Below are 21040 nucleotides of genomic sequence, written 5' to 3'. Positions count from 1 at the left end.
ACAACAAGGGAATCAATTTGGAGCGGACAGCTTTTAGTAGTTTGTCATGTGAAGTCTCTTAAAGAGGTCCAGAAACCGCTCTGGAGCCCTTTCAGTCCACTCAATCTCCTCCTCTGCTTTTAGAAGCAAATCTTACATCCTTCCCCAGGAGACTCCCATGGCCAACCACAGCTTGAGCTCAGCAGCTGGCCCCGAGACTCCAAAATTTGAGAAGAGCTGGAAGCTGGAAGCCTTCTGAGCGCACTCAATGCTCCTTCAAGTCCCTTCCTTTGAACAACCTGTAACAAAGAAACACCAAACTCTTCGCCAATCACTTTGAACAGCACCAACAGAGCTGTTCTATAGACAAGGAAAGCAATTTTAAACATTCCTGTCCCGGATGGGGGCCAGCAAGCTGCATGGCACAAAGGCACGGAAGGGGGCAGAGAACAGGTGAGGAGCGCAGCAATTGCAGCAGAAGGGGTGGTGGGAAGGTGGGGAACCACAACTAAGGGAAGAAAAAAGCAACCAGACAAACCATCGCGTAACCAAGAAGTCACTTGGGAAGCACTTTTTATGGAAGAGCAGTACTCAGTATTACATGGCTCATCAAGAAGCCCTCTTATTTCTCCCCAAGACGAACACGCTCGCTCTCTTCTCTGTATTATCCCCTCAGAAGAAGCAGACGTACACTTCACTGTTTACAACGCATTTGATAGGACAACCACTTTATTACAAAGAACAAACAATGCTTTGAAATAAGACTGATCAACTTTAATTGTACAAAATGTCAGTTTCCTTGTAGAGGTCATTAAGTAACAGGCTGTAAGACTAAGTTCACGTCAAATTCGCTATCCTGAAATATCAGATAACAACAGTAATACTTATTAATATCTTCAGAATTTATGGCATGATCATGTGCTCTACTCCAAACTACATTCAAAAGATATTGCTATAATTACTTTGAAAACACAAAGTGTAGGTTATCGTTCACTCTATTTCCGCTTTCACAAGAACCTCCTCAAGGTGAAGTTGTAGCAGCACCTGCCGTAACCGGCACAACTGTCCTGCACCGACGGTCACATCACAACTGCCTCGGCAAGTTCAGCAAACCCAGACATTTCTGCAACACGGGTACTGCTGCCTGATAGATTTCAGCTTGTTACAGGTCATTTAGTGACTTAGGAAATGAGTGGATAACACGGATTCTCAAGGAGCTGATGTCAACAGTCTTGCAAATGAATTTTAAATCAAACAATCAATATTTGTCTGATATCTAGTTGATAGGCAAACAGGTGAGATTTAGACATGTTCTAAATACAGTTCTAAAACAGACCACAAAGTGTATTTTACAGCGTGTACCACAATTTCATCTTAAAGTAAAACTGCGAGGAATTGAAGATTTGCATATGATCACTATTCAACATCACCCAACTTGGACAAAGAAGAGAAAGTGACATCTGATGTCAAGTCAGTTGAAGAAAGCACACTTACAAGGAAATTATACTTTCATTGAAAACGCCACAGTTTTACCCTTTGGTAGTTGTGACATACCCACTGGAAAAGAAATTGTGCAAACCATGTGAAACCAAGTGCAAAAAAACTTCACCCAGACATACCCAACAGATTTTATTCTTAAATAACAACTCTACAATCACAGCTATCAACCAACAAAATCAAAGCCACAAGTGTTTTCTCTAAAGGCTTCTTTCACAGTACTAATAAGAAAAACCAAGTCATATTTTTCTAGTTAACAGCTCGTGTACAGTATTACTTTTAGTTATCAGACAGTATTGGTAGTGAGATCATACCTGATGAAATGGACCATTAAAACACAAGTATTTTAAAGCCAGTTAACTTCAGGAAAAATTCCTATACATTCATACTATAAACACTGTTTAAAGTGAATCTGGGATATCCGTCATTGTCATAATCACGGGATTCTTCTCTGGAGTAAAACCGTGTGTGTTACTCCCGTGCCACAATTAACACTATTATAGCAATTTATGGTCCCCAGCACTTTTTATATGCTATTATAGCATGTGATGCGTTGCAATAATTAAGGCTGTATCAGCACTTCTGTTACAACCCTGACTTTCAGGGTAGCTAAAACTTGGCTATAAAATCTGCTCTGGGATACTTGAGCTGTTAAATCTCTTAACATCTTAGTGATACTTCTCCCACCAAACCAGGCACATCAATTCATTTAGTTTCTTTATTTACAAATGCTGTTAAGACAAATTTAACTGGCAGAGGCAAGTAATTCTACCTTGATGTATATTGTATTTTGGCATTCAGGGTAAAATTAAAGTGCAAAGTATAAACTTCATTGCACGGTAAAGAAATTTAGATTTTATTTTAAAATAAATCTTAGGTGCCTCAATCTATTCACCTAGTGACCTTGTCCAACTCAGCCATTTTCCTCTACACTTTGGTAAACATAGGTTTCTATATAGATACATAAATAGCATTTAAAATGTTTACCTTTATTTCACTACTGTGAACAAATTTTTCATCTAGCATAGGAATGGATCAACCTATTCCTAGAAGTAATGCTTGTTGAATTTATCAGCTAGCTAGTTAATGTAAAATGATGCATAGTAAAAGGGAGATACTGAACTTGATTGGTAGAATATACTGGTAAAGCAAACAAGCACTTAAGAAGATTAACTGGAATAAATATGTCGAAAGTTGCCATACGATATGTGCAAAATTGCTTACCATGTATTCTAAACTTTGGTTAAAGTTTTCAGATTGAAGTTTTACAGAAACGTTATGGAAGCAACACAAGTGATTACAAACACAGGAATGAGGTAAGTTATTATTAGTGCAAAAAGCAAGCATATGCTAAAAGCAAAGCATATGGATTTAAAAAAAAAAAAAAAAAAAAAAAGAGAATGAATCTCATGGAAGTTTTAATACAAGACCAGAAAGGTCTCTTGTAAACATTGGTATTTACAAGTTGAAGATTTGTACAACTACAAAAGGATAATTCTAAATATTAGTAGTGCATTTACAATGAATTTATGTTTGTTTTTTGTTTTGTAATAAGACAAATGACTAAGTATCTTTTTCCTTTTAAATTTTCAGGGGATATCTTTCAGGATTAAGATATTTGTTACAAATAGTAGAAAAATCATTTCTTTACAAAAAAAGTATATATTAAAATATTTATACATTTTAAGTTACTATATAATAACTGGAAATTTTTGCCTTGTACTCAGACACCACAATGAAGAATGTGGTATAAGAAACTGAAATCAAACAATTTTTTCATTTACCAAATCTTTTTGAGTTATTTATGCAAAATCTCTAGCAATCATGGGGACTGTACCTCAAACAGTACTGCATATGCCAATTTATTTTTTTTTTTATTTGAAACTTTGTGTGTATATATATATATATATATTTAATATTTTAACTATCGCTACCAAAAAGCTACTGGATAGAGTATGGTCCTCCACCCCACCACCTTCAGTATAGCTTCCATATGGTACTCATACCTGAGCAAGGCTCTGTAACGCTGTTGTCTCAAACGTAAAAAAGGTTATATATTTTAAGATAAAAACAATGCAAAAATAAAATATTTGTAGCATTTACAAATAGTACAAGAGTTACATTAAACACTACATTCGAAACTTGAAATTTATTATCTTGATTCTACTTTGAGCTTGATGTTTTCATATCTGCAAGAAGAAGGAGACACTGTTAAACATTTCATAATTTAACTCGTGTACATGGTCAAATGCTATCAAACAACTCCTGTTTCATAGTTCTGGGATATATAGCTCTGGGATCAGGGTTAAAACAGCACTAGAGTACTGAACAGTAGGAAGACAACTTCACTGTTGCTGCCCATCTCAGAAAACTACACTCAGAACAACCAGAGGTGTACTCAACAGTTCACTTTCAACTGCACCCTGTGGAACCCAGCGCAGGGACTGGCAGGACAGCCAAGCCCATCCAACAGCCCGCTACTCCCCGGAGGGTGGGAATTTCAAGTCGATCCATTCCCATCCCCAACTAATCACAAATTTGAGTGTAGGGATGAGATAACAAAAGCCATTCCTACTAGCTCTAATACAGACTTTGAAGAGTACATTAAATCACAAAAATGCACCTTATGTCACTTTATGAAAAATTATTTTGATAAGGAAGGGGTAAAGACTGGGGAAAAAAGAACTACATTCCCGCATATAACTGGATTGCTTACTAAAAAAATGGAAAACTCCTAAGCTGAAGTGAAGTCCAGGGAAATCAGAAGTTTACTGGCAGTTTATTATTCGAGAAACTAAGTGAGATTCAATAACCAGCGCTCAGTACCTGCTCATCTTTGCTCATGAACAAATCCCATCTCTCAATGTTACGCTAAAGTTAACAACCACCTTTTCCTAAAACTTCTACAAAGAACAAAGTGACATTTCACTGCTGAGAAAAGTGCACTGCTGAGACATGCGCCGCTGAGAAAAGTGCTGGTTGTAGAGGCACAATCAGCTATTTTCTCCGCCACAGCCCACTTAAATGCTGTGTCTGACACTGACTTTACCTTGAAGCCATCGAACTTGTGTGGCCGGTCCATATCCCCTCTCATTCTTGGCAGAAATCCTGAACACTATAGCAGGTCGTGAAGTGTAATCAACGTGAGCATTTGAAAGCTGGGCAGCTGTCACTATACAAGATGTCTTAAGCCCACAGTATATTCTCATAAATACAAGCTGATTTGGATTTTCCTGTAACTGCGTGGAACGGATTGCTAAGTAGGCAGAATATTCCAAAATATTTCCAGAAGGTGAAGCTGGAGGCTCCCAAGAAAGATGAATACAGTCTACGCTCTGAAGAAAAAGAGAAAAATATGATACTATTCAGCTAACCATTAGACACTCAACTATATATAATACAAATAGTTATAAATACATAAAAACCTAAGGTGCATCTTAAACTTCTCACCTATTCTGTTATTCTATATTCTAAAATTAACCTTTTATTTCTTTCTTCTGGTACTAATGCAGAATCAACACAGATGCCAAAGGATATTTTGGGAAATAAGAATGCTTATTTTCCGATCCATTCTTTCAAAAAAGAAAGATACTACACTTCTAAACACGGGTTTACTTGTATGTGTGGATGTGCCAAATTTTCACTAGTAAAGAAGACCGTATGTCAGGCAAGGTGAAACACTAGACAATAAAACACATCTACCATTAAAACAAGTTACAAACCCCAGAAAAAGAAAGAAAATCCCCAAGTATTTTTAAGGTGGAATTCGTTGGGTTACGGGTTTGTAAAAGTTATCTGTTTGAAAGTTAGTAGTTTTAAGAGATGAAAACACGTTAGCTTATCAAATCATTACCCAGAATTGCCCTTTGATTTTACCAACATCACTGTTGTTTTATGCAAAAAGACTAAAACCTAATCATCCTTTGGAGGCAAAGGGTCTTAAATTTTGTTTTAAACATGGTAAACCCCTATAAAATTAAGAATGCAGGAAAAGAAAACAATGGGAAAATTATCAGACAATTGAGATGTATCTTGCAACATGATCATTATGTTTTAAAATATTTTTTAGCAAACTTCTTAAAGAATATCATGTTGAGCAGAAGTCACTGACTGAACATTTGACACTATTCAACACTTATTTTTTCACTTTAAAAAAAAAAAAAAAAGGCAAAACTAGCCAAAAACAAGAGTTCCATGATTAAGCTTGCGAACAGAATTTTATGCATCAGAACAAGAACTATTTACATTTCTCACCTTGGTGATTTTGACTGTTGAAGGAGCTCCGGGAAAACCTGGAATACAAGTCTTGAATTCACTGACTTTACTGAAAGGCCCAACACCACAGCCATTAATTGCAGCGACTCTGAACCTGTACACTGTGCCTGGAAAAAGATCCTGTTTCTTAAGTAATCTGTAGTCTGGTACATTTGCATTTTCCAGCTGAAAATAAAGCAATGTTTGAGTTACTTTTAAAAGTATTCTAAACAGAATTAGCCTAAAAAAAAAAAAAAAAAAAAAAAAGACATGAGGTGGGTAGCAATAAACTGAGATTGTTAAGTTTAATTGAAACCCAAACCTGATCTAGTGCTTTTGTATTTGAATCAGAAAGTTTCTGACTGAGGCACTAGCCTGCCTCAGAACAGCTCCTCCAAGAACAATTCCCTCTCCCCACATAACATGAAAACCCCAGACATTTAAATTGAACTGCACTTCTTGTTTAGATTTACTTTGGAAAGTAAAAATAAAGTAGCATTTCTAACTGTATAGCTTATTACTTAATTACTATACTCCTCTGTCCTCAAAAATATTTTTATTTGAAAATTACTTGTTCCTATAGTTAAGAGTTGCACTTTATGAATAGGTAACCTAAATGTTTTTAAAGAGAAGCAGAGTCAGTAAATTAGTAACAAGCAAGTTTCTGAAACATCAGGTGCTACTCTATTTCCTTGCTTAACACATGCATTGATACATCTTTGAAGCTTCCTATTGAACTATTTTCCTCTTGAATAATGTGTAACAAATCACAATATAAACACTGTAAAATATACTACATATACTCTTTAAAACTGGTATGTGGAGTATCTATAATGAAGTGTTTTCAAAAAAAACATTCTGTTCTTTTGTGTTTTAAGAAAACCTGTTGGGGTAAGACAGCACCTTGAATACCTTCATCTACTAGGGTAAGACAGCACCTTGAATACCTTCATCTACTCTAACACTAACAATCTACTCAAATATCAACACAACAGCTTTTGTCTAACCTGTGGTTAAGACTGAAACCTGTTCTCCATGAAACCCCCTCTTACTAAAAACATCTAAGTTCTAACAAGGTTTAAAAACCATCACTATCAACGAAAAGTCCATGTGCCTGCAACTTGTTCTACTCTTTGTTTGTGAAGGTTTCTTTTTTTATACAATCAGTCCTATAAATACATTCTTGAAAAGATAGGTACCTTATATAACAGGACAGCATAGTCAGTATTTACAGAAGTACAGAGAAGACTGAGAGGTTTGGAGAGTGCTCAGGTTGCCTATTAATACACACATATGCAGCAGAGGTTAAAATCTATCCATGAGTTTTATTTTCTCTTACATGTCCTATCTGCCAGTAAGATACCTAAGCTGCGTACTAACAGGCAAAGCGCTACAGGTAAGGCAGAGACCTGTTCTGGCAGAAGGAAAGCATGGCTAAGTAAATACTTAGCCATTTGCTGACAGACAGGTTCCATACAAGGAAGCAAATGCTGATTCCTGAGTTTTGAAATCAACTCCTGCATCTTCTTAAGAGAAGCAGCCTCCTGGCTGTAGGTATTTCTGCCCATTTAAGTGACATACAGCCATCAGTTTTGTTTCTAGTCTACTTGGACATCATTTATCTACACTTTCACTACCAAGACTACAAAGGCTTTGCAAATTACATGTCTATAGTGTTTTCCCATACAAACTTCCATATTTAATAACATTATTTAAAAGAAAACTAATTCAAAAGCCACTACTCTTCCACATCTAGTCTTTTTAAACATTCTGGACTGTTACTAATATCTTTAAAAAGGTATCCTTGAGACAGAGAGTAAACTGACTGAAATATTTCAGTACTGTATGGAAATAATATATTTTAAAGTTTTAAGTTTATTTTTAAGAGTTTTTACTGTTTTGAAATGTCATGAAGTTGAAAATTCCTTCCTAAGGCTACAAATAGGAATACGGAAAGAATTAGTGATGGTACAGTAAGATGTTCCATATAACTATACAAAAAAACAACAGGAAAAAAATACATCTGGTTTAGGAAACAGTAAAAAAAAAAAAAAAAAAAAAAAAAAAAGCCAAATATGTCAGGAACTTTGATCTCAAAACTCCTGTAAGCACCAGTTTGTATCAGAAAGTCCCACATTTTGTCGTTAAACGTATGAACATTGGATTCCAAAACACCTGTGTGCAAGGTCTGTCAGAGAAAAATTAGCAGCTACCTTGTTAGAGTTGCTCAGTGTTTCCTCTGGCAGCAAGTAGAACTGGTTCACCATAGCACTGTTGTTCTTAAAAATTCCAACATCATACCACTGCCGGTCTCTTGTTTTCACCGGTGCCATCTGTCTTTGTGGAGTTTTCTAGTATTTGAAGAACATGTTATGTAGACCATCCATACACTTTAATGTAATATATAAAAAACACATTTCAAGACTCTAGTGTATGTGCAGGAGAATCCCCTTTCATACCAGTAAATGACTTCCTTATACTTTAAGTGAATGTGCATCTGTTACTGAAATACTGTTCAAAACCAACTGGTTCTCAAGTATTTAGATTCAGTCATCATTTAGAAAATATGAAAGCTGTAGATGGGACGTCATCTCTGACATCCTAGTTTAAATGGGAAGGGGAAGAAGTTTACAGCTGTAGAACTAGGTGTGTGTAGCAGCCGTAGTTGTGAGTTAATTTTGCTCAGAGGCCAAGAAGAACACTGCAATGTGGTTGTACACCAGCAGCTCCACCTGGGATTCTGCTGCATCACAGCCCCAAACATACTCCCTTGAAAGCAGCTACTAAATTCACTTGCATCTCAGATCAGGGCCTCCACTGTGGCATGGGGCAACGGTTGTGGAGGGCATGAGAACTATTCCTGACTGGCCCAGAAAGACAAGCTGCCTTTCTTGCTTGTCTCCAGGCACCAAGGAGAGTGCTTGCAGTGCTGCCCAGAGCAGACAGATGATGTTCCTGCTAGCATGGAAGAGGGGCAAGAGTGGCAGCTGCTATTGGCAAAAGCACCCCAACCCTTCAGTAGCAGCTGCTTCTTCCCACCCTTAGCTCCACTCTTTTGGTGGCACCTTGGTTTTGTGTATTAAGTTGTAAGCAGGTGAAATAGGAGGCATTTACTTTTTTTTCAGGCAGTATTTACAGCTTGCATAGCCAGTCCCCATCTCCTCTAGGGAAAAACATCAAGATGTCAGTTCAGTTATGTTTCAAACCTACAGATCAGCAGCTAACACTATATCTGATCTAATACATATTTTAAATTCACTTGTGCAGACAGAAAAACATTTTACATTTGCACATTATACAGCAGAAAGACCGCTCCACTGTGCCAGTCAATAAAAATGATTCAACAGCTGAAACACATACTTGGAGCTCCTCCTGAATACACAACTGCTACTTAGATTCAAATCTAACCCGCACAATGAAATTAGTTCACAACAGAAAATGTTTACCCTGTATTATTCACTTCAAGCCCTAAATATACCTTGCTTCTCTTTCAAAGAGATACAATTAAAGAAAAACAGAAGAGCTCTTACAACTAACCAACAGAGCAAGAGAACTTAATTATACTTATGCAGACTTACAGAGCAGTGTGAATCATTTGTCTGTCCAGTATTGACCCTTGTTGAAGGCATGATATAAGCAGTTTCAGCAGCTAGAAACAAAAAATTACACTTAAGTTGTTTTTTTTTTTTTTTTTTTTTAACAAATTAAGCTTTATAACACAAAGTCCACATAGTATAAAAGCTGACCTCAATAGTCATTTACAAGTGTTTGCTCCAAATGTCTCAAAGCTCTCTTGCATGCAGTTTTATTTGTAACATGAACGACTAATTTTGGTTTGCTTTATATTCAGAGAACAATTATAAGAGCCTGGCACTGCAGACAGCTACAGATAATACCAGACAGGACTCAGAAAATCCTAAAATATGACAGAATTATGAAGTCAGTACGAAATATTTGTGAACAAGTGATAAATATCAGATTGAGGCACATACTGATGACACAGTATGAATCGCTTAAGGATGAAATCTTACACACTGCTTCAGAAATAAATACAGTTTGAATTCTGAATAAGAGCAATTAATCTTTAAAACAAACCTAACAAATGGGAAAAGAACATTTACTAAATTTAAAATTGAATCTTAAAGAAAAAAAAAAGAAACCAAAGCACATGAAAAACTCAAGGGAATATTAGTATTCTATACTTGTGTTTGTTTTTAAAAAACAATACTCTTCAGTAAAAATTGTACTACTTGTATTCAGTAAGAGAATACTTTAGCTAACACTCAAAACAATAGCAAGCACAGCCTGTTGATTTTCATGAAAAACAGAATTGGAAAAGTGTTTATGTTTAGTTTTTGTATTGGTGCTTATTTTGTTTACTTCAAGCATACTGTGAAGAAGTCACCACCTTCGGCTAGTGGTGAGCTAGCCACAGCCATATAAGCTGGCCATGTTTGTTACAGGGGTCAATTGTTTAAAATCAAAACCATGTAAGGTTATTATCTGTAGACTTTTGCTGATGAAACAAGCAATCACTGAATGAAAGCAAATATCCTACAGGCAACAGAACTGGCTGCCATTGCTGTTTAAAAAACAGGCTTCTGCATAAACGAAGATTTAAAAGATTTTTCACTTACAGGAAACAAAGTTGTTTACAAGAATATAAAAGGAACATCCTGATTTTAAAAGATGTGTAAATCATAGCAGAGATCATTCAGGCTGCCCAACGTCCTCCATGGCCCAAAGCCCTATCTCAATCCCAGGTACTAGCCAAGATGGGAATCCCACCACACTACAGGAACTCTGATGGCCTTAGATATATATGGCTCAAAATACAGTATGTGAAACACATTTCAAACCTTCAGATTTTGAATTGAATGTTGTTAGTGAAGTTTCATCTTTAACAACTGCCCCATTTGTACTTGATGATTCAGTTTTAACAGCCTGCTGGGTTACCATAGTTTGTGTGCTGGAGACAGTACTGGATACAGAAGCATCAGGCATTACAGTTCTTTTGTCCAAGTCATGTAATTCACCTACATTTGCTGAAGTCTGAGGACCTTAGAAAAAGAAAATATTAACCAGAATTCAATACTGATGACACCTAGCAAGTCTCAACTTGATCTAATGGCTTTAGTTTCACATAAAAACAGATGTTAGCTCAGGCTTAGACTAAAATAGATCAGATTATATGCATTGCTAACACTTTCTTTATGTAACTAGCTTAACAAGAACTTGTCTATATAGTCATAACCAAATACATGTTAGCAGTTGTATTCAAATAGCAATTTCATTTGTGCTAAATGTATTCTGTATCTATCCTTTCTTAACCAAATTGGGGGAAAAAAAGTATTCACACAAATGAATATCACAGCTTCATAACAAGCAATTTCATATTAGCATCAGTGGAAGTCTATTTCTTGCTCAGCACTAAGATCCCGAACTTCCACACAATAATTGCAACACACTGCAAAGAAAATGAAAAATATAACACCACATAAATTACGTAGAAGTCAAAAATAAACAGATCAGGTGCGTGGGCCTGGATTCACCCCGATGAACTTTCAGTGAAGTGCCTGTATCAGTAACTAGTCAGTTTCTTTTTCCTCTGTAGCCAGAGAAAAACATGCTCCTCTCTACGTCATCTACAATTTTAAATAGGCTAGTAACTTTTCATTACTAACAGACAGGGAAGTACTATAAAAGGAGCCTTGAGTTACTATAACCTTACCTAGTACAATAGATCTGGTACTGTCCATCTGGTCTTTGATGCTAAGAAAGGCTATTTATGTTTAAACAGACACATTTGCCATCATAATATTGAATATATTAAGAATTTTCTCTTGTGATACTTTAAACAGCTTAGGATTTCCTTTTTATATTAATTACATATAGTAGTAACTAGCACAAGGATTTTTTAAAATCCATCTAAAATAATTATAAATTGCAAAACAGAAATAATCTTATTTTGTGTTTGAGATGACTTTTCAATTCTCACTTTTTAAATAATTTTTATTCTATAGATATCTTACTTGAAGTACAACCAGGCAAAAGAGAAGGGGCATTTGATTCTTTGAATCCTGTTGCATCTGCATGGTTTTTCATAGTCTCCTGTGTAATCTTGTTCTCAGGTGCTGCAACCTTTTCTTTTCCTTCTATTTTTAATAATGAGTTGGATGGAAGGGAAACTTGGACCTAAACATTAACAAATAAGTTCTCTTGGTTAACTGTGAAGTTCGTAAATTTCAGTTGCAAACATGGCATGAAAATGCTTGCTCAAAAACAACAAAAATCCTCTGACCAATCCCCCAGCACTTTAAAATACAACAAGCAACCAACATCACAATCCACATTATTCTAGCCATCATAAAACAATGACTGAAACTATGTTAACTTGGAAATGTCCCTGTCCCACGCTACATAAGAATGTGAGTGAGCTCACATTCTTATCACACAGAAGCTCACTAATGCATACATTTAGCCTATTGGGGTGGAGGGACAGGGGTTGGGATAGGCAGGGGGGCAAAATCACAATTAAAGAGGCTTTCAACCACTGCTTTCCTGGCACATATCTAAGATATTTCTACTGTTAGTAAAATTCACAGTGCTTCCATGTGTGTTTTCTGCAGGAACACATTATGAATTCCATACAGATCTAAGGGCTTACACAGTTAAGAAAAGGTCTACATTATTAAAAATGGGATCCTTTGGCCAGAGTTTTTCCTCTCAGTTTCTTTGTTATTGGCAAAACAGTGGAACATGTACAACTGCACAGCCAGAATACATAATAATTGAGTTTATACTGCAGTAGAAACTGCTAAACAGAGTAGCATGAAAACCTGAACTAAGAAGGAACATGCATTATCCTTTTTGCTTCCCACATGAATTTCACCAACACTTTGAGGGTGAAGTGTTTCTCCTGTTATCAGGCTCCCTGTTAGTATTCTGGAAGCCAACACAGTTGCCGTTTGCTCTCTGTATTACCAGGAAGAGGACTTTAAAGACCATGTCAATCATGAAAATAGGAAGGATGTAAAAAAGCATATAAAACCACTTCAGCAGGTGTCTGTTGTTGTTTGATTTATGAACTTCCTAAGGTCTAAGAAGTAGGCAGGGACTTCAAAAACTGAGAAAGTGTTTTGGCAGTTCTCGTGCTTCCCACGCTACTTTGCCACTTAAGCGTTTTTCAGTTTACACTTACGTTATTAGGAATGACATTATTTGCTTGGCTGGGATGATCCACCTTCAGTTCTGGACAAGGGACACTAGGCAATGATTGTGGAGTTTGATGTAGAGAAGAGCCACCTTTCAGGTAAACAAAAGCAAATCACAATCAATTATATAAAACTTAGTATTAATGGGTGGAATCTATTCCAGTAAGCACAAGGGAGACATGAGGTTGCCTAAAGAATGACTTGGTTGTTAAACTGAAATGAAACTGCATGGCCAAATAGTCAATTAAAATCCCTTCCTCCTGTCCCCTTTCTCAAATCATGCCCAGTACTACACAAATATCTCCAGCATTCAGATAGCCAGAACTGACAAGAGGCAGGTTAAAGCTGAATTTTCCATAATCACGATGTACACATTTTGGAAATATCCAAAGAAATAGGGTATATCTCTCTGAGTCATCTTATTTAAAACAAAGAACTCAATTATTTACTCAAATCTCTACTCTGCCTTTGCACAAGCATTAGTGTAACATGATCTGACTACTACCTTGTGAACTCAGCATGGATGTTTCTGGAGCCCCAGTGCCAGGTATTCCAGCCGCTGATGGCACTGGTGAATCAGCATGTAATTGAAGAAGATAGCCTTCAACGGTAGGTACTTCATCCCATTTCACTTGAAAGGAGTTGGTTGTAGCTCTAATCAGCTGTACCTGTGATGGTGCTGGAGGTTTCTCTACAAGAAACCAATAAAATACAGGTGCCATATTTGAAATTGCCCCTTTTTAACAGCTTAAGAAATATCTACATGAAGCAAGCAAAATCAATAGCTCCCTTTTCACTTACATATAATATGCACCAAATTCAACAAGAAACATTGTCAAGGGTGCCAAGTCGAGCACAGAATTATAAACTGACATTCTGAAGTGTTCAAAAACGTTGGATGTTTGATGCCTTTTCTTAAGGTTTTAATGGCTCTTCTGCTGCTGGTATGTCTTTGTGTTGTATATCCATCATCATAGGCATTACAGTATGAGAGATCCTTTTCCTGTCTACCTGCAGCGCTTTGGCTCCTAAAGCTTTACATACTCCTGGAAGGAATTCACAGAAGTCTGAACTTCCTTTTTGCTTGCTCTCTCTAGCTGAAGTGAACTTTCCCTCAAACTTCTGCACAGGCCGAAGCCCAGGCACAATTCAATGCTGATGACCTGCTCTCCTCACTTGCCCTGATGCCTGACTAGGTTGCACTCTCAAGTACATCCCTCCCCTTCCACTCCTTTACTTCTAACCTTTCTAAGGGGAGGGGAAAAAAGAAAGGCAAAAAGAAAAAAAAAAGAAAAGAAAATCTCCACTGCCCTAAGTGTTTCACATTCTCCAATAACCATTCTGACACTTTTGCTTGAGCAAACAACTCCCTCCTGAAAGTGCTATTCTAGTTTCCTCACTCCTGATAACATCTCTGTGTCCTGCTAACAAACAAATATCCATCATGTCAACTACTAATGAGTGATTAATAGTCCCCAAAATCCCCTACGCCCCAGAACAATTTGGTCCTTTCTCTGATTCAACAGTATCTTTTTTCAGTCCAGGAGATGAGGAAGCAGCAGCAGCAGCAATGATCCCAAGAGAAGGAGGGGGTTGGTTAAAAAAAAATAAAAGGTAAGTAGTAGCAGAAGAGATCACTCTATAGAGAGGCCAGGAACTTTGAGTTTAGGTAAAACACCCTTTAGCACCTCTTATCTACCAACTATGGCATGCAATACAGAATCTAGCCACAAAGTTCTTTCAGGGGCTTTAAACATGCCTTTCTATTTTTTTTCCATTTGAATTACAGCTGTAGTCTTCAAACAATCAACAGCGAAACGTGGCTTATTTGAATAAGCTTTAAAATTTAAAACACTTTAGTGCTTGCTAGAGCTTCTGAGCATTGATGACGCCAGGTTCCTATACATTAATAAAATATGGAACATATTTCTCATTTATTTCTGACTCACCAGTATCAAGGTACCAAAGATCTTTGCAGCAAACTTGATTGTTCCAAGCTTTTCTGTAACCATCTCTACCACTCCAGATATACAGACGAGTGCCAACCGCTACCGCACAGTGTCCTGCTCTTGGCCCTGGTAACAAGTTACTTTTGTCTTCCTGGCAATCTGAGATCAGACCTATCCATTCTGTGGTATCTAGTAAATGAAACTCAAAAACTTTAGTTTCTAGATGGATTTCAAAGCATGCAATACAGGTGTTAATACACTTAACTGCTCAGAGAAAATTAAAATAAATCACATCTGTTTTTATAATGACCGCATTGGATTTCTTGATATTACAAACAGAAGGTCATTTTCCAATTCATTTGTAAGATACGTTCAGTTGATTCAGGATCAATTTTCTGACCTCTGGTCGCCCATCTCAGATGAACAGAAGATCAGAAATTGAGGATTAAGGGACAGTTCAATCACAGTTTAGAAAAAAAATAATTTTATGATCTTTCTTGTGTCCAACTATAAATGAAGAAGTGCTATCTACATTACCTAGTATTAGAAGTTGGATGAACAAAGATTTGCACCAGCAAACTTGCTGAATTATCAAAGAAAAAAAACACTTCTTAAGAAATATGAAAAAAGAAGGTATCTTCTGCAATCAACTATGTTTACAGCTTTCTATCTTAAAACTTATCTCAGGGTCTTTAGAATATTTAATCTACTCCATTAAGAAAGGATTAATTCCAAATGCCCACTCCAAGATAGAGAGAAACACTGACCCAAATTAAGATAACAAAATGAACCGGTACATTTCCATTCACCATCATGAGCAGAAATTTCACCTCCTGCTGACTGTGGAACCCATCCACCAAAAACATACATTCTGAAATATAGGAGAAGAGGGAAGAGGGAAGAAGAAAAGAAAAGTGAATTAACATTTCCAGACCTGCTGCATGTGCTCTCTCAAACTAGGACAAAACAGAAAATTTCCAGTGCTTTACAGTTCTTCTTTAAATCAGATTTTGTGTCTTGCTGCAGACATCTACCTTCTGAAAATTTTGAGTAAGTTAACCAATTAAAAATAAATAAAATCTCAAAAAACTCCCCAGAAACAGAAGTTAATACCATGTTCCTTTTAAAAACCACCAACCTGCTAATACGCTCCGGAAGTCATGTGTTTACATGGAATTTCTATCAAAACCTAAAACCATAATGCAGGCTACAACCTAATAACATTATATATATAAAAAATGCTAAGCTCCTGGCTCAGGAAACAGTTTCTCACTTCTTCCCCACGCCCTGCCTCTTTCTCCTCACCCTGACTTGCAAACAGATAAAATGTACTGAAATCCATTTTGTCAGTGCTATCTGCCAAAACAAGTCATGCTGGCAAGAAGCAAAGAACTGAAGAACAGACTACAGAAAAACTGGTCCACAAAAATACAGAACAGCTTTGCCTAGACCTGAATTCTACTCTTTGGGTCAGTTTATTTGTGTACCTATTTCCCTGTCGCAGGTTCAGAGGCACCAAAGTTGGCTCCTGACAGAGCCAGCTCAGGTCCAGGTCCAGCTGATACTGCCCCTGACTGCACAAAGATGCATAAAGGAGCTTGGAAAACTACTTATGGGTTGGGCAGATCATCCCACTGCATGGAAACACTGACAGTTTGTGAACTCTAAATTAAAACCAGTACTTTTTAATTTCCACGGAGATAGGGTAATAGAAGTAGAAATGCACTCTACAGGGCTGATGGTTTATACTGAGTAGTAGTGGATAAGCATCATCGTTCTCCTACTACGTGTACCTTTCTATAGTTGAGCTTTTAACAACAGACATACTTGTTTCCTATTACATTGGCCGTATGGAGACTGCGAGGAAGCGGAACTGTCCCTTTAGTTTCTGGTCTTGACCAGGTCATGGTTTCTAAAAGAAAAAGAAGAAAAACCTTAAATCAACTTATTACTGTGAATTTCTCAACTTAGATTTTAGGAATGTACCTCTAACATTCAACAAACCAAAATTTCAGCTTTTTAAGATGGACACTTTAAAAAAGAAAGTGCAGTAAAATCCATAAACAATTAGTCAGAATTTTCTATCAGTTTTCCAAAAGGATATATTAAGCTCATTTTTTTATGATTATTCAACTCTGTTATCACAGTGACATTCTTTAATGCAGCCTAAGAAAACAAACAATCTCACAGCATAACCCAAATCCTTGAGGATGAGGATAATAAATGCAAAAATAGATGCTGTATGCATCTCATTCCAAAAATTACAGAAGATTAATGCCATGGTTTAAGTCCCAATAACATCTGCACTACAGCATGCCATTAATCCTCACATGCTTTAATTTTTCCTCTTTGCCAGTGAAGCCCCTGAACTGACTTCTACTGGCAGATGAACTCACCTATGTCAAGTTCCCAGAGATCGTTAAGCCGACAGCCACACATCCCTCCGAAAATATACATCTTTGGACTTCCCAAATCTTTTCTGCAGTATACAATGGCGGTGTGAGATTCTCGGGGAGATGGCAAGATACCTTTTGTCACAGGAATACTCCAGCCAACAACTCCAGAACCATGCTGCAGCTCCAGTTCATAGAAATCATTTAAATATCTAGGGTATTATTGACACAGTGTGAAAAACGTGTTTAAAAACATGATTTAAGTGAGTTTTAAATCCTGACTGCTTACAAGCATTACAACTTCTGCCTTGGAAGAGCAGAGAAATTTAAAATCCCCAAACATTCGATGGCATTGTGGACAGTATCAAAACTCAATGGATTTAAAACAATAACAAAAAAAACAAACTATTATAACTTGTTGCCTCTAAGGAAGGCACACCATACTTACATCATACTTCATACGCTATAGTTCATGAAAGAAACATTCAAAACTGGTAAACAACGTTCTTAGCAGAAATTACCACATATGGATAAAGCTGGAGTAGAGTGTAAAGCTGTAAGAAATGCACTACGACATGGGACCTTAAAGAATTTCTGCAACTCTAAGGTAACAAAGGTGAAAAGGAGCTGGTTCTTTAGGCTGGCCAAGAGACAATTAGCCATGTGTTGAAGAATCTATTGGCATGTTATTTTTAGATGACTTGAATCTTGGCATTCGCGCTGAATACCTCATTTAATGAGCTTCAGATTGCCAGTTTGTAGCTCAGGGGATATAAGCACTCAACTGCAGGTGAGCATGGTATAAAATTTCACCGTTACAGTTCTGTTTGCTGATATTAAAGGCAACTGCAACTGTTACTTTAAAAATTTTCCAGATTGTTTCCCAGAGCATTGTAGAAGGAACTTCCATTGTGAATTCCCTGATGACTCATGAGACTTTGCTTCTTTAAGTAAACCTCACAAGCTCACATTCTTAAAAACATCCCCCAAAGTATTAAGGAAGAAAACCAAACCCTATTTAGTTTTCCCTCCAAAGGTGTCAGAGCTTTCAGTCTGTGTTCCATAAAATGCGATTAGCGGAAGAAATATTTCAGCTTCTTTGCATGCAACACCATCCATCTCACAACCAACCCAAATACGGGCAGTCAGCAAGCAAGACAGCCTCCCTAGAATGTTCCTCCTCAAAACTGCTGCATCTAATCATTTATTTTTAAAGACATTGAATTCAAACCAAAATAGCATACCTGGGAACATTATTATTTGAATCCTCACTCTCATTTGCCAGGCCACCAAATAAATAGCACTTGTTACCGTATAAAGAAAAGCTGTGGCCAAGCCGAGGACAAGGCGGTGATCCAGTGGAAGGAGCTTGAGGTTTTACTTTTTTCCAGAGCCATCGACTTGCCTTAAAGACAAGAAATACATGCTGAGAAATATCTTCATTTATATTCGTTCATAGTCAAAGAATTCAAATAATATGAACACTCCTGGTATATTCTGTGAATGATTTTTAAAGAGCACTTGGCTTTTCTTAGGGCATACATTAACAGGGATACATAAAAGCTAACCTTCATAAAACATTAAATATTTTATACTTTGATTAGATGGAAGTCTTTTTTTCAAAGTTACTTATATTTCCTCCATCTTCAGAGTCTATTTAAAGAGTTTATTTTTCCTTGAGCAAAGCAAAGCTCATCTAACTGCACTCTGCAGTTTGTCATATAAAATGTTTTATTCCTAAATAAATAAACAAAGTAGTCCTCAGAACTGGAACATTTTCATACGTTTCCTACCTGTAATTCATATAAATCATTACTGTATCTTCCATATTCAACCATTCCTCCAAAAACTAATATTCTGGTACCATCACAAACAAATCCATGTGCTGCACAGCCTGGAGGAATATCTCCCCTTACAGCAGGAAGGAACCATTGATTTGTAGCTACAAGTAAAAAAAAGAAAAAAGAAATAAAGAAAAAAACACTGAAAAGGAAAGTGTATTTTTAAACACCTCTACTTTCTAAAGAACTACCTTTTAACTGTCGATGACCATGAATGGGCTGCTTAATATTAAGTTTTTAAAATAAAAAATCAGTTTAATTCAATTTAAGACACTAAAACAAATACACACACCTCTATCAAACCAATGTTATTCAATATATAAACGAGCACGAGGTCACAGTAAGTCAGTTACCAAAAGCTGTTCAGCAATTTAATAGACCTCACGAAAAAAAAGTGGCACTCGGAGAGTGTTAGTCCTAGAAACAGAATTATTATAGCTGCAGCAGCAGCATGGCAGTGCGCCTGGACTTAATAGCCCTATTGAAAAACTAATTACACTATTTTGGGATGTTAATATCTACAGAGTACTGCACTGATACATGGGAAAGGAGAGGCAAGAATAGGAACTGAGACTGTCTGGTACCGTAGCATATTGTTGTTCAAAGTGTTTTGGAACTGAGCAGTTCCAAGAGATGGCTGCCTCCTTTTCCTAAGCTTTTTTCATGAATAAGAAGAGGAAATGCGTGAAATTAAAAGCTTCCAGAGAACACTGCTGTAGGGAATTAGGAGGTCCTCAGTGTGTCATCACGCTCAGAGCAGGAATAACGGGTGCCATCCCACACTCGGACACCCCAGGTGACAGCCCTACATCTGAGCCCTGAGAAAAGAGGTCAGATCGAGCCAAACCCACGTTTGGGGGCCGGAGTGGCTGAGTCACGGGCGGTCCTTTCTGTCACTGCTGCAAAGGGGCAAACCCCTTTGGAATCTGGGCAGGAAAATAAATAAAGTGGCATTAAGACTCGCTTAGAAGACATCTGCCACAACTGTTGTTCTAGAAGACAGTGTAACCGCTTTATCTATGAGCTTTACTTAGGCTACTTGTCGTAACGGCGAGGTTAAGAGATTGCAGCTTTCTGAAATGTGTCATCTTTAAGCTCTCATAGAAAAATCCGCTTGGAAGAACTCTGATGCTATGCATTTTCCTCGTAACAAACTATATCCACAACATTTCCACCCTCACGGATTCTACCTCAAAAAAAAATTAAAAATAATAGAAAGCCATTCAGCCAAAATACTATAATCTTTTCGGAGCGTGGGGGGGGGGGGGGTACTTTTGAACGATTTTTAGAGGTCGGTGAGCTGTAAGGACGGCTGACGTGCTCTGAACTTTCACGCCTGGGGTGCATTTCACCTCAGGCCGAAAGCTGAGGCAGTTTCGTGCTCTCGGCAGCCCCCCAGCTCCCAGCCCTCCATCGCGCCCAGCCGGGGCCCCTCAGCCCTCAGCCCTCGCCCCTCAGCGAGGGCAGCGGCCGTTGGCGGCTTCCCGCCCCCACGGGCTGCGGGGGGCGGCCGCCAGAGGGGGACCTGGGCACGGCGCGGGCATCGCCCAGCGGGGGAAACCCCACACGGGGAGGGGACGAGGAGCTCGGGGCGAGCCCGGGGGGCGACGAGGAGGAGGAGGAGGAGGAGGAGGAGGAGGAGGAAGGAGGAGGAGGAGGAGGAGGCCCCCAGGGACATGGCGGCAGCGCCACCGCCCTCTCCCCGCCGCCCCCCGCTCCCCTTGCCGCCCCGCCCCGCGCCCCGCACCCGTGTTGTAGACGTGCAGCTCGTCGGCGATGCCCTCGTTGCCGCCGCCGAAGATGATGACCAGCTCGCGGATGGCGACGGCGCGGTGCCCGTGGCGGGAGCGCGGCACCGGCCCCGTGAAGGAAGACACCCGCCTCCAGCTCAGCCCAGCGGCGGCCGCCGCCAT

At 38.2% G+C, this 21040-nt stretch overlaps 1 protein-coding gene across 2 annotated transcripts; it reads right to left on the bottom strand.

Annotated features, from left to right (window-relative positions):
- Positions 1-686: 686 nt before the first annotated feature.
- HCFC2 (host cell factor C2) lies at positions 687-21040 on the bottom strand (the record flags this gene model as incomplete). 2 transcript variants are annotated; one of them, XM_084300136.1, is made up of 16 exons in its annotated part: positions 687-3665; positions 4526-4811; positions 5731-5916; positions 7944-8081; positions 9309-9379; positions 10590-10790; positions 11763-11925; positions 12932-13035; positions 13450-13635; positions 14894-15082; positions 15661-15764; positions 16721-16805; positions 17290-17498; positions 18531-18691; positions 19080-19228; positions 20875-21040. In XM_084300136.1, the coding sequence occupies 16 exons, from the start codon at positions 21038-21040 to the stop codon at positions 3640-3642; spliced, it is 2424 nt and encodes an 807-aa protein (XP_084156262.1). In that variant the 3' UTR covers positions 687-3639. The 2 variants fall into 2 exon arrangements, with proteins under 2 accessions (XP_084156262.1, XP_084156261.1); XM_084300135.1 differs by having other exon boundaries at positions 687-4811.

This window comes from Netta rufina (genome assembly GCF_964035555.1).
Source record: "Netta rufina genome assembly, chromosome: 1".
In the NCBI taxonomy this organism is placed as follows: Eukaryota; Metazoa; Chordata; class Aves; order Anseriformes; family Anatidae; genus Netta; species Netta rufina.
Note: the sequence above shows the minus strand (reverse complement) of the source record. Positions and strands in the feature narration are given on the sequence as shown.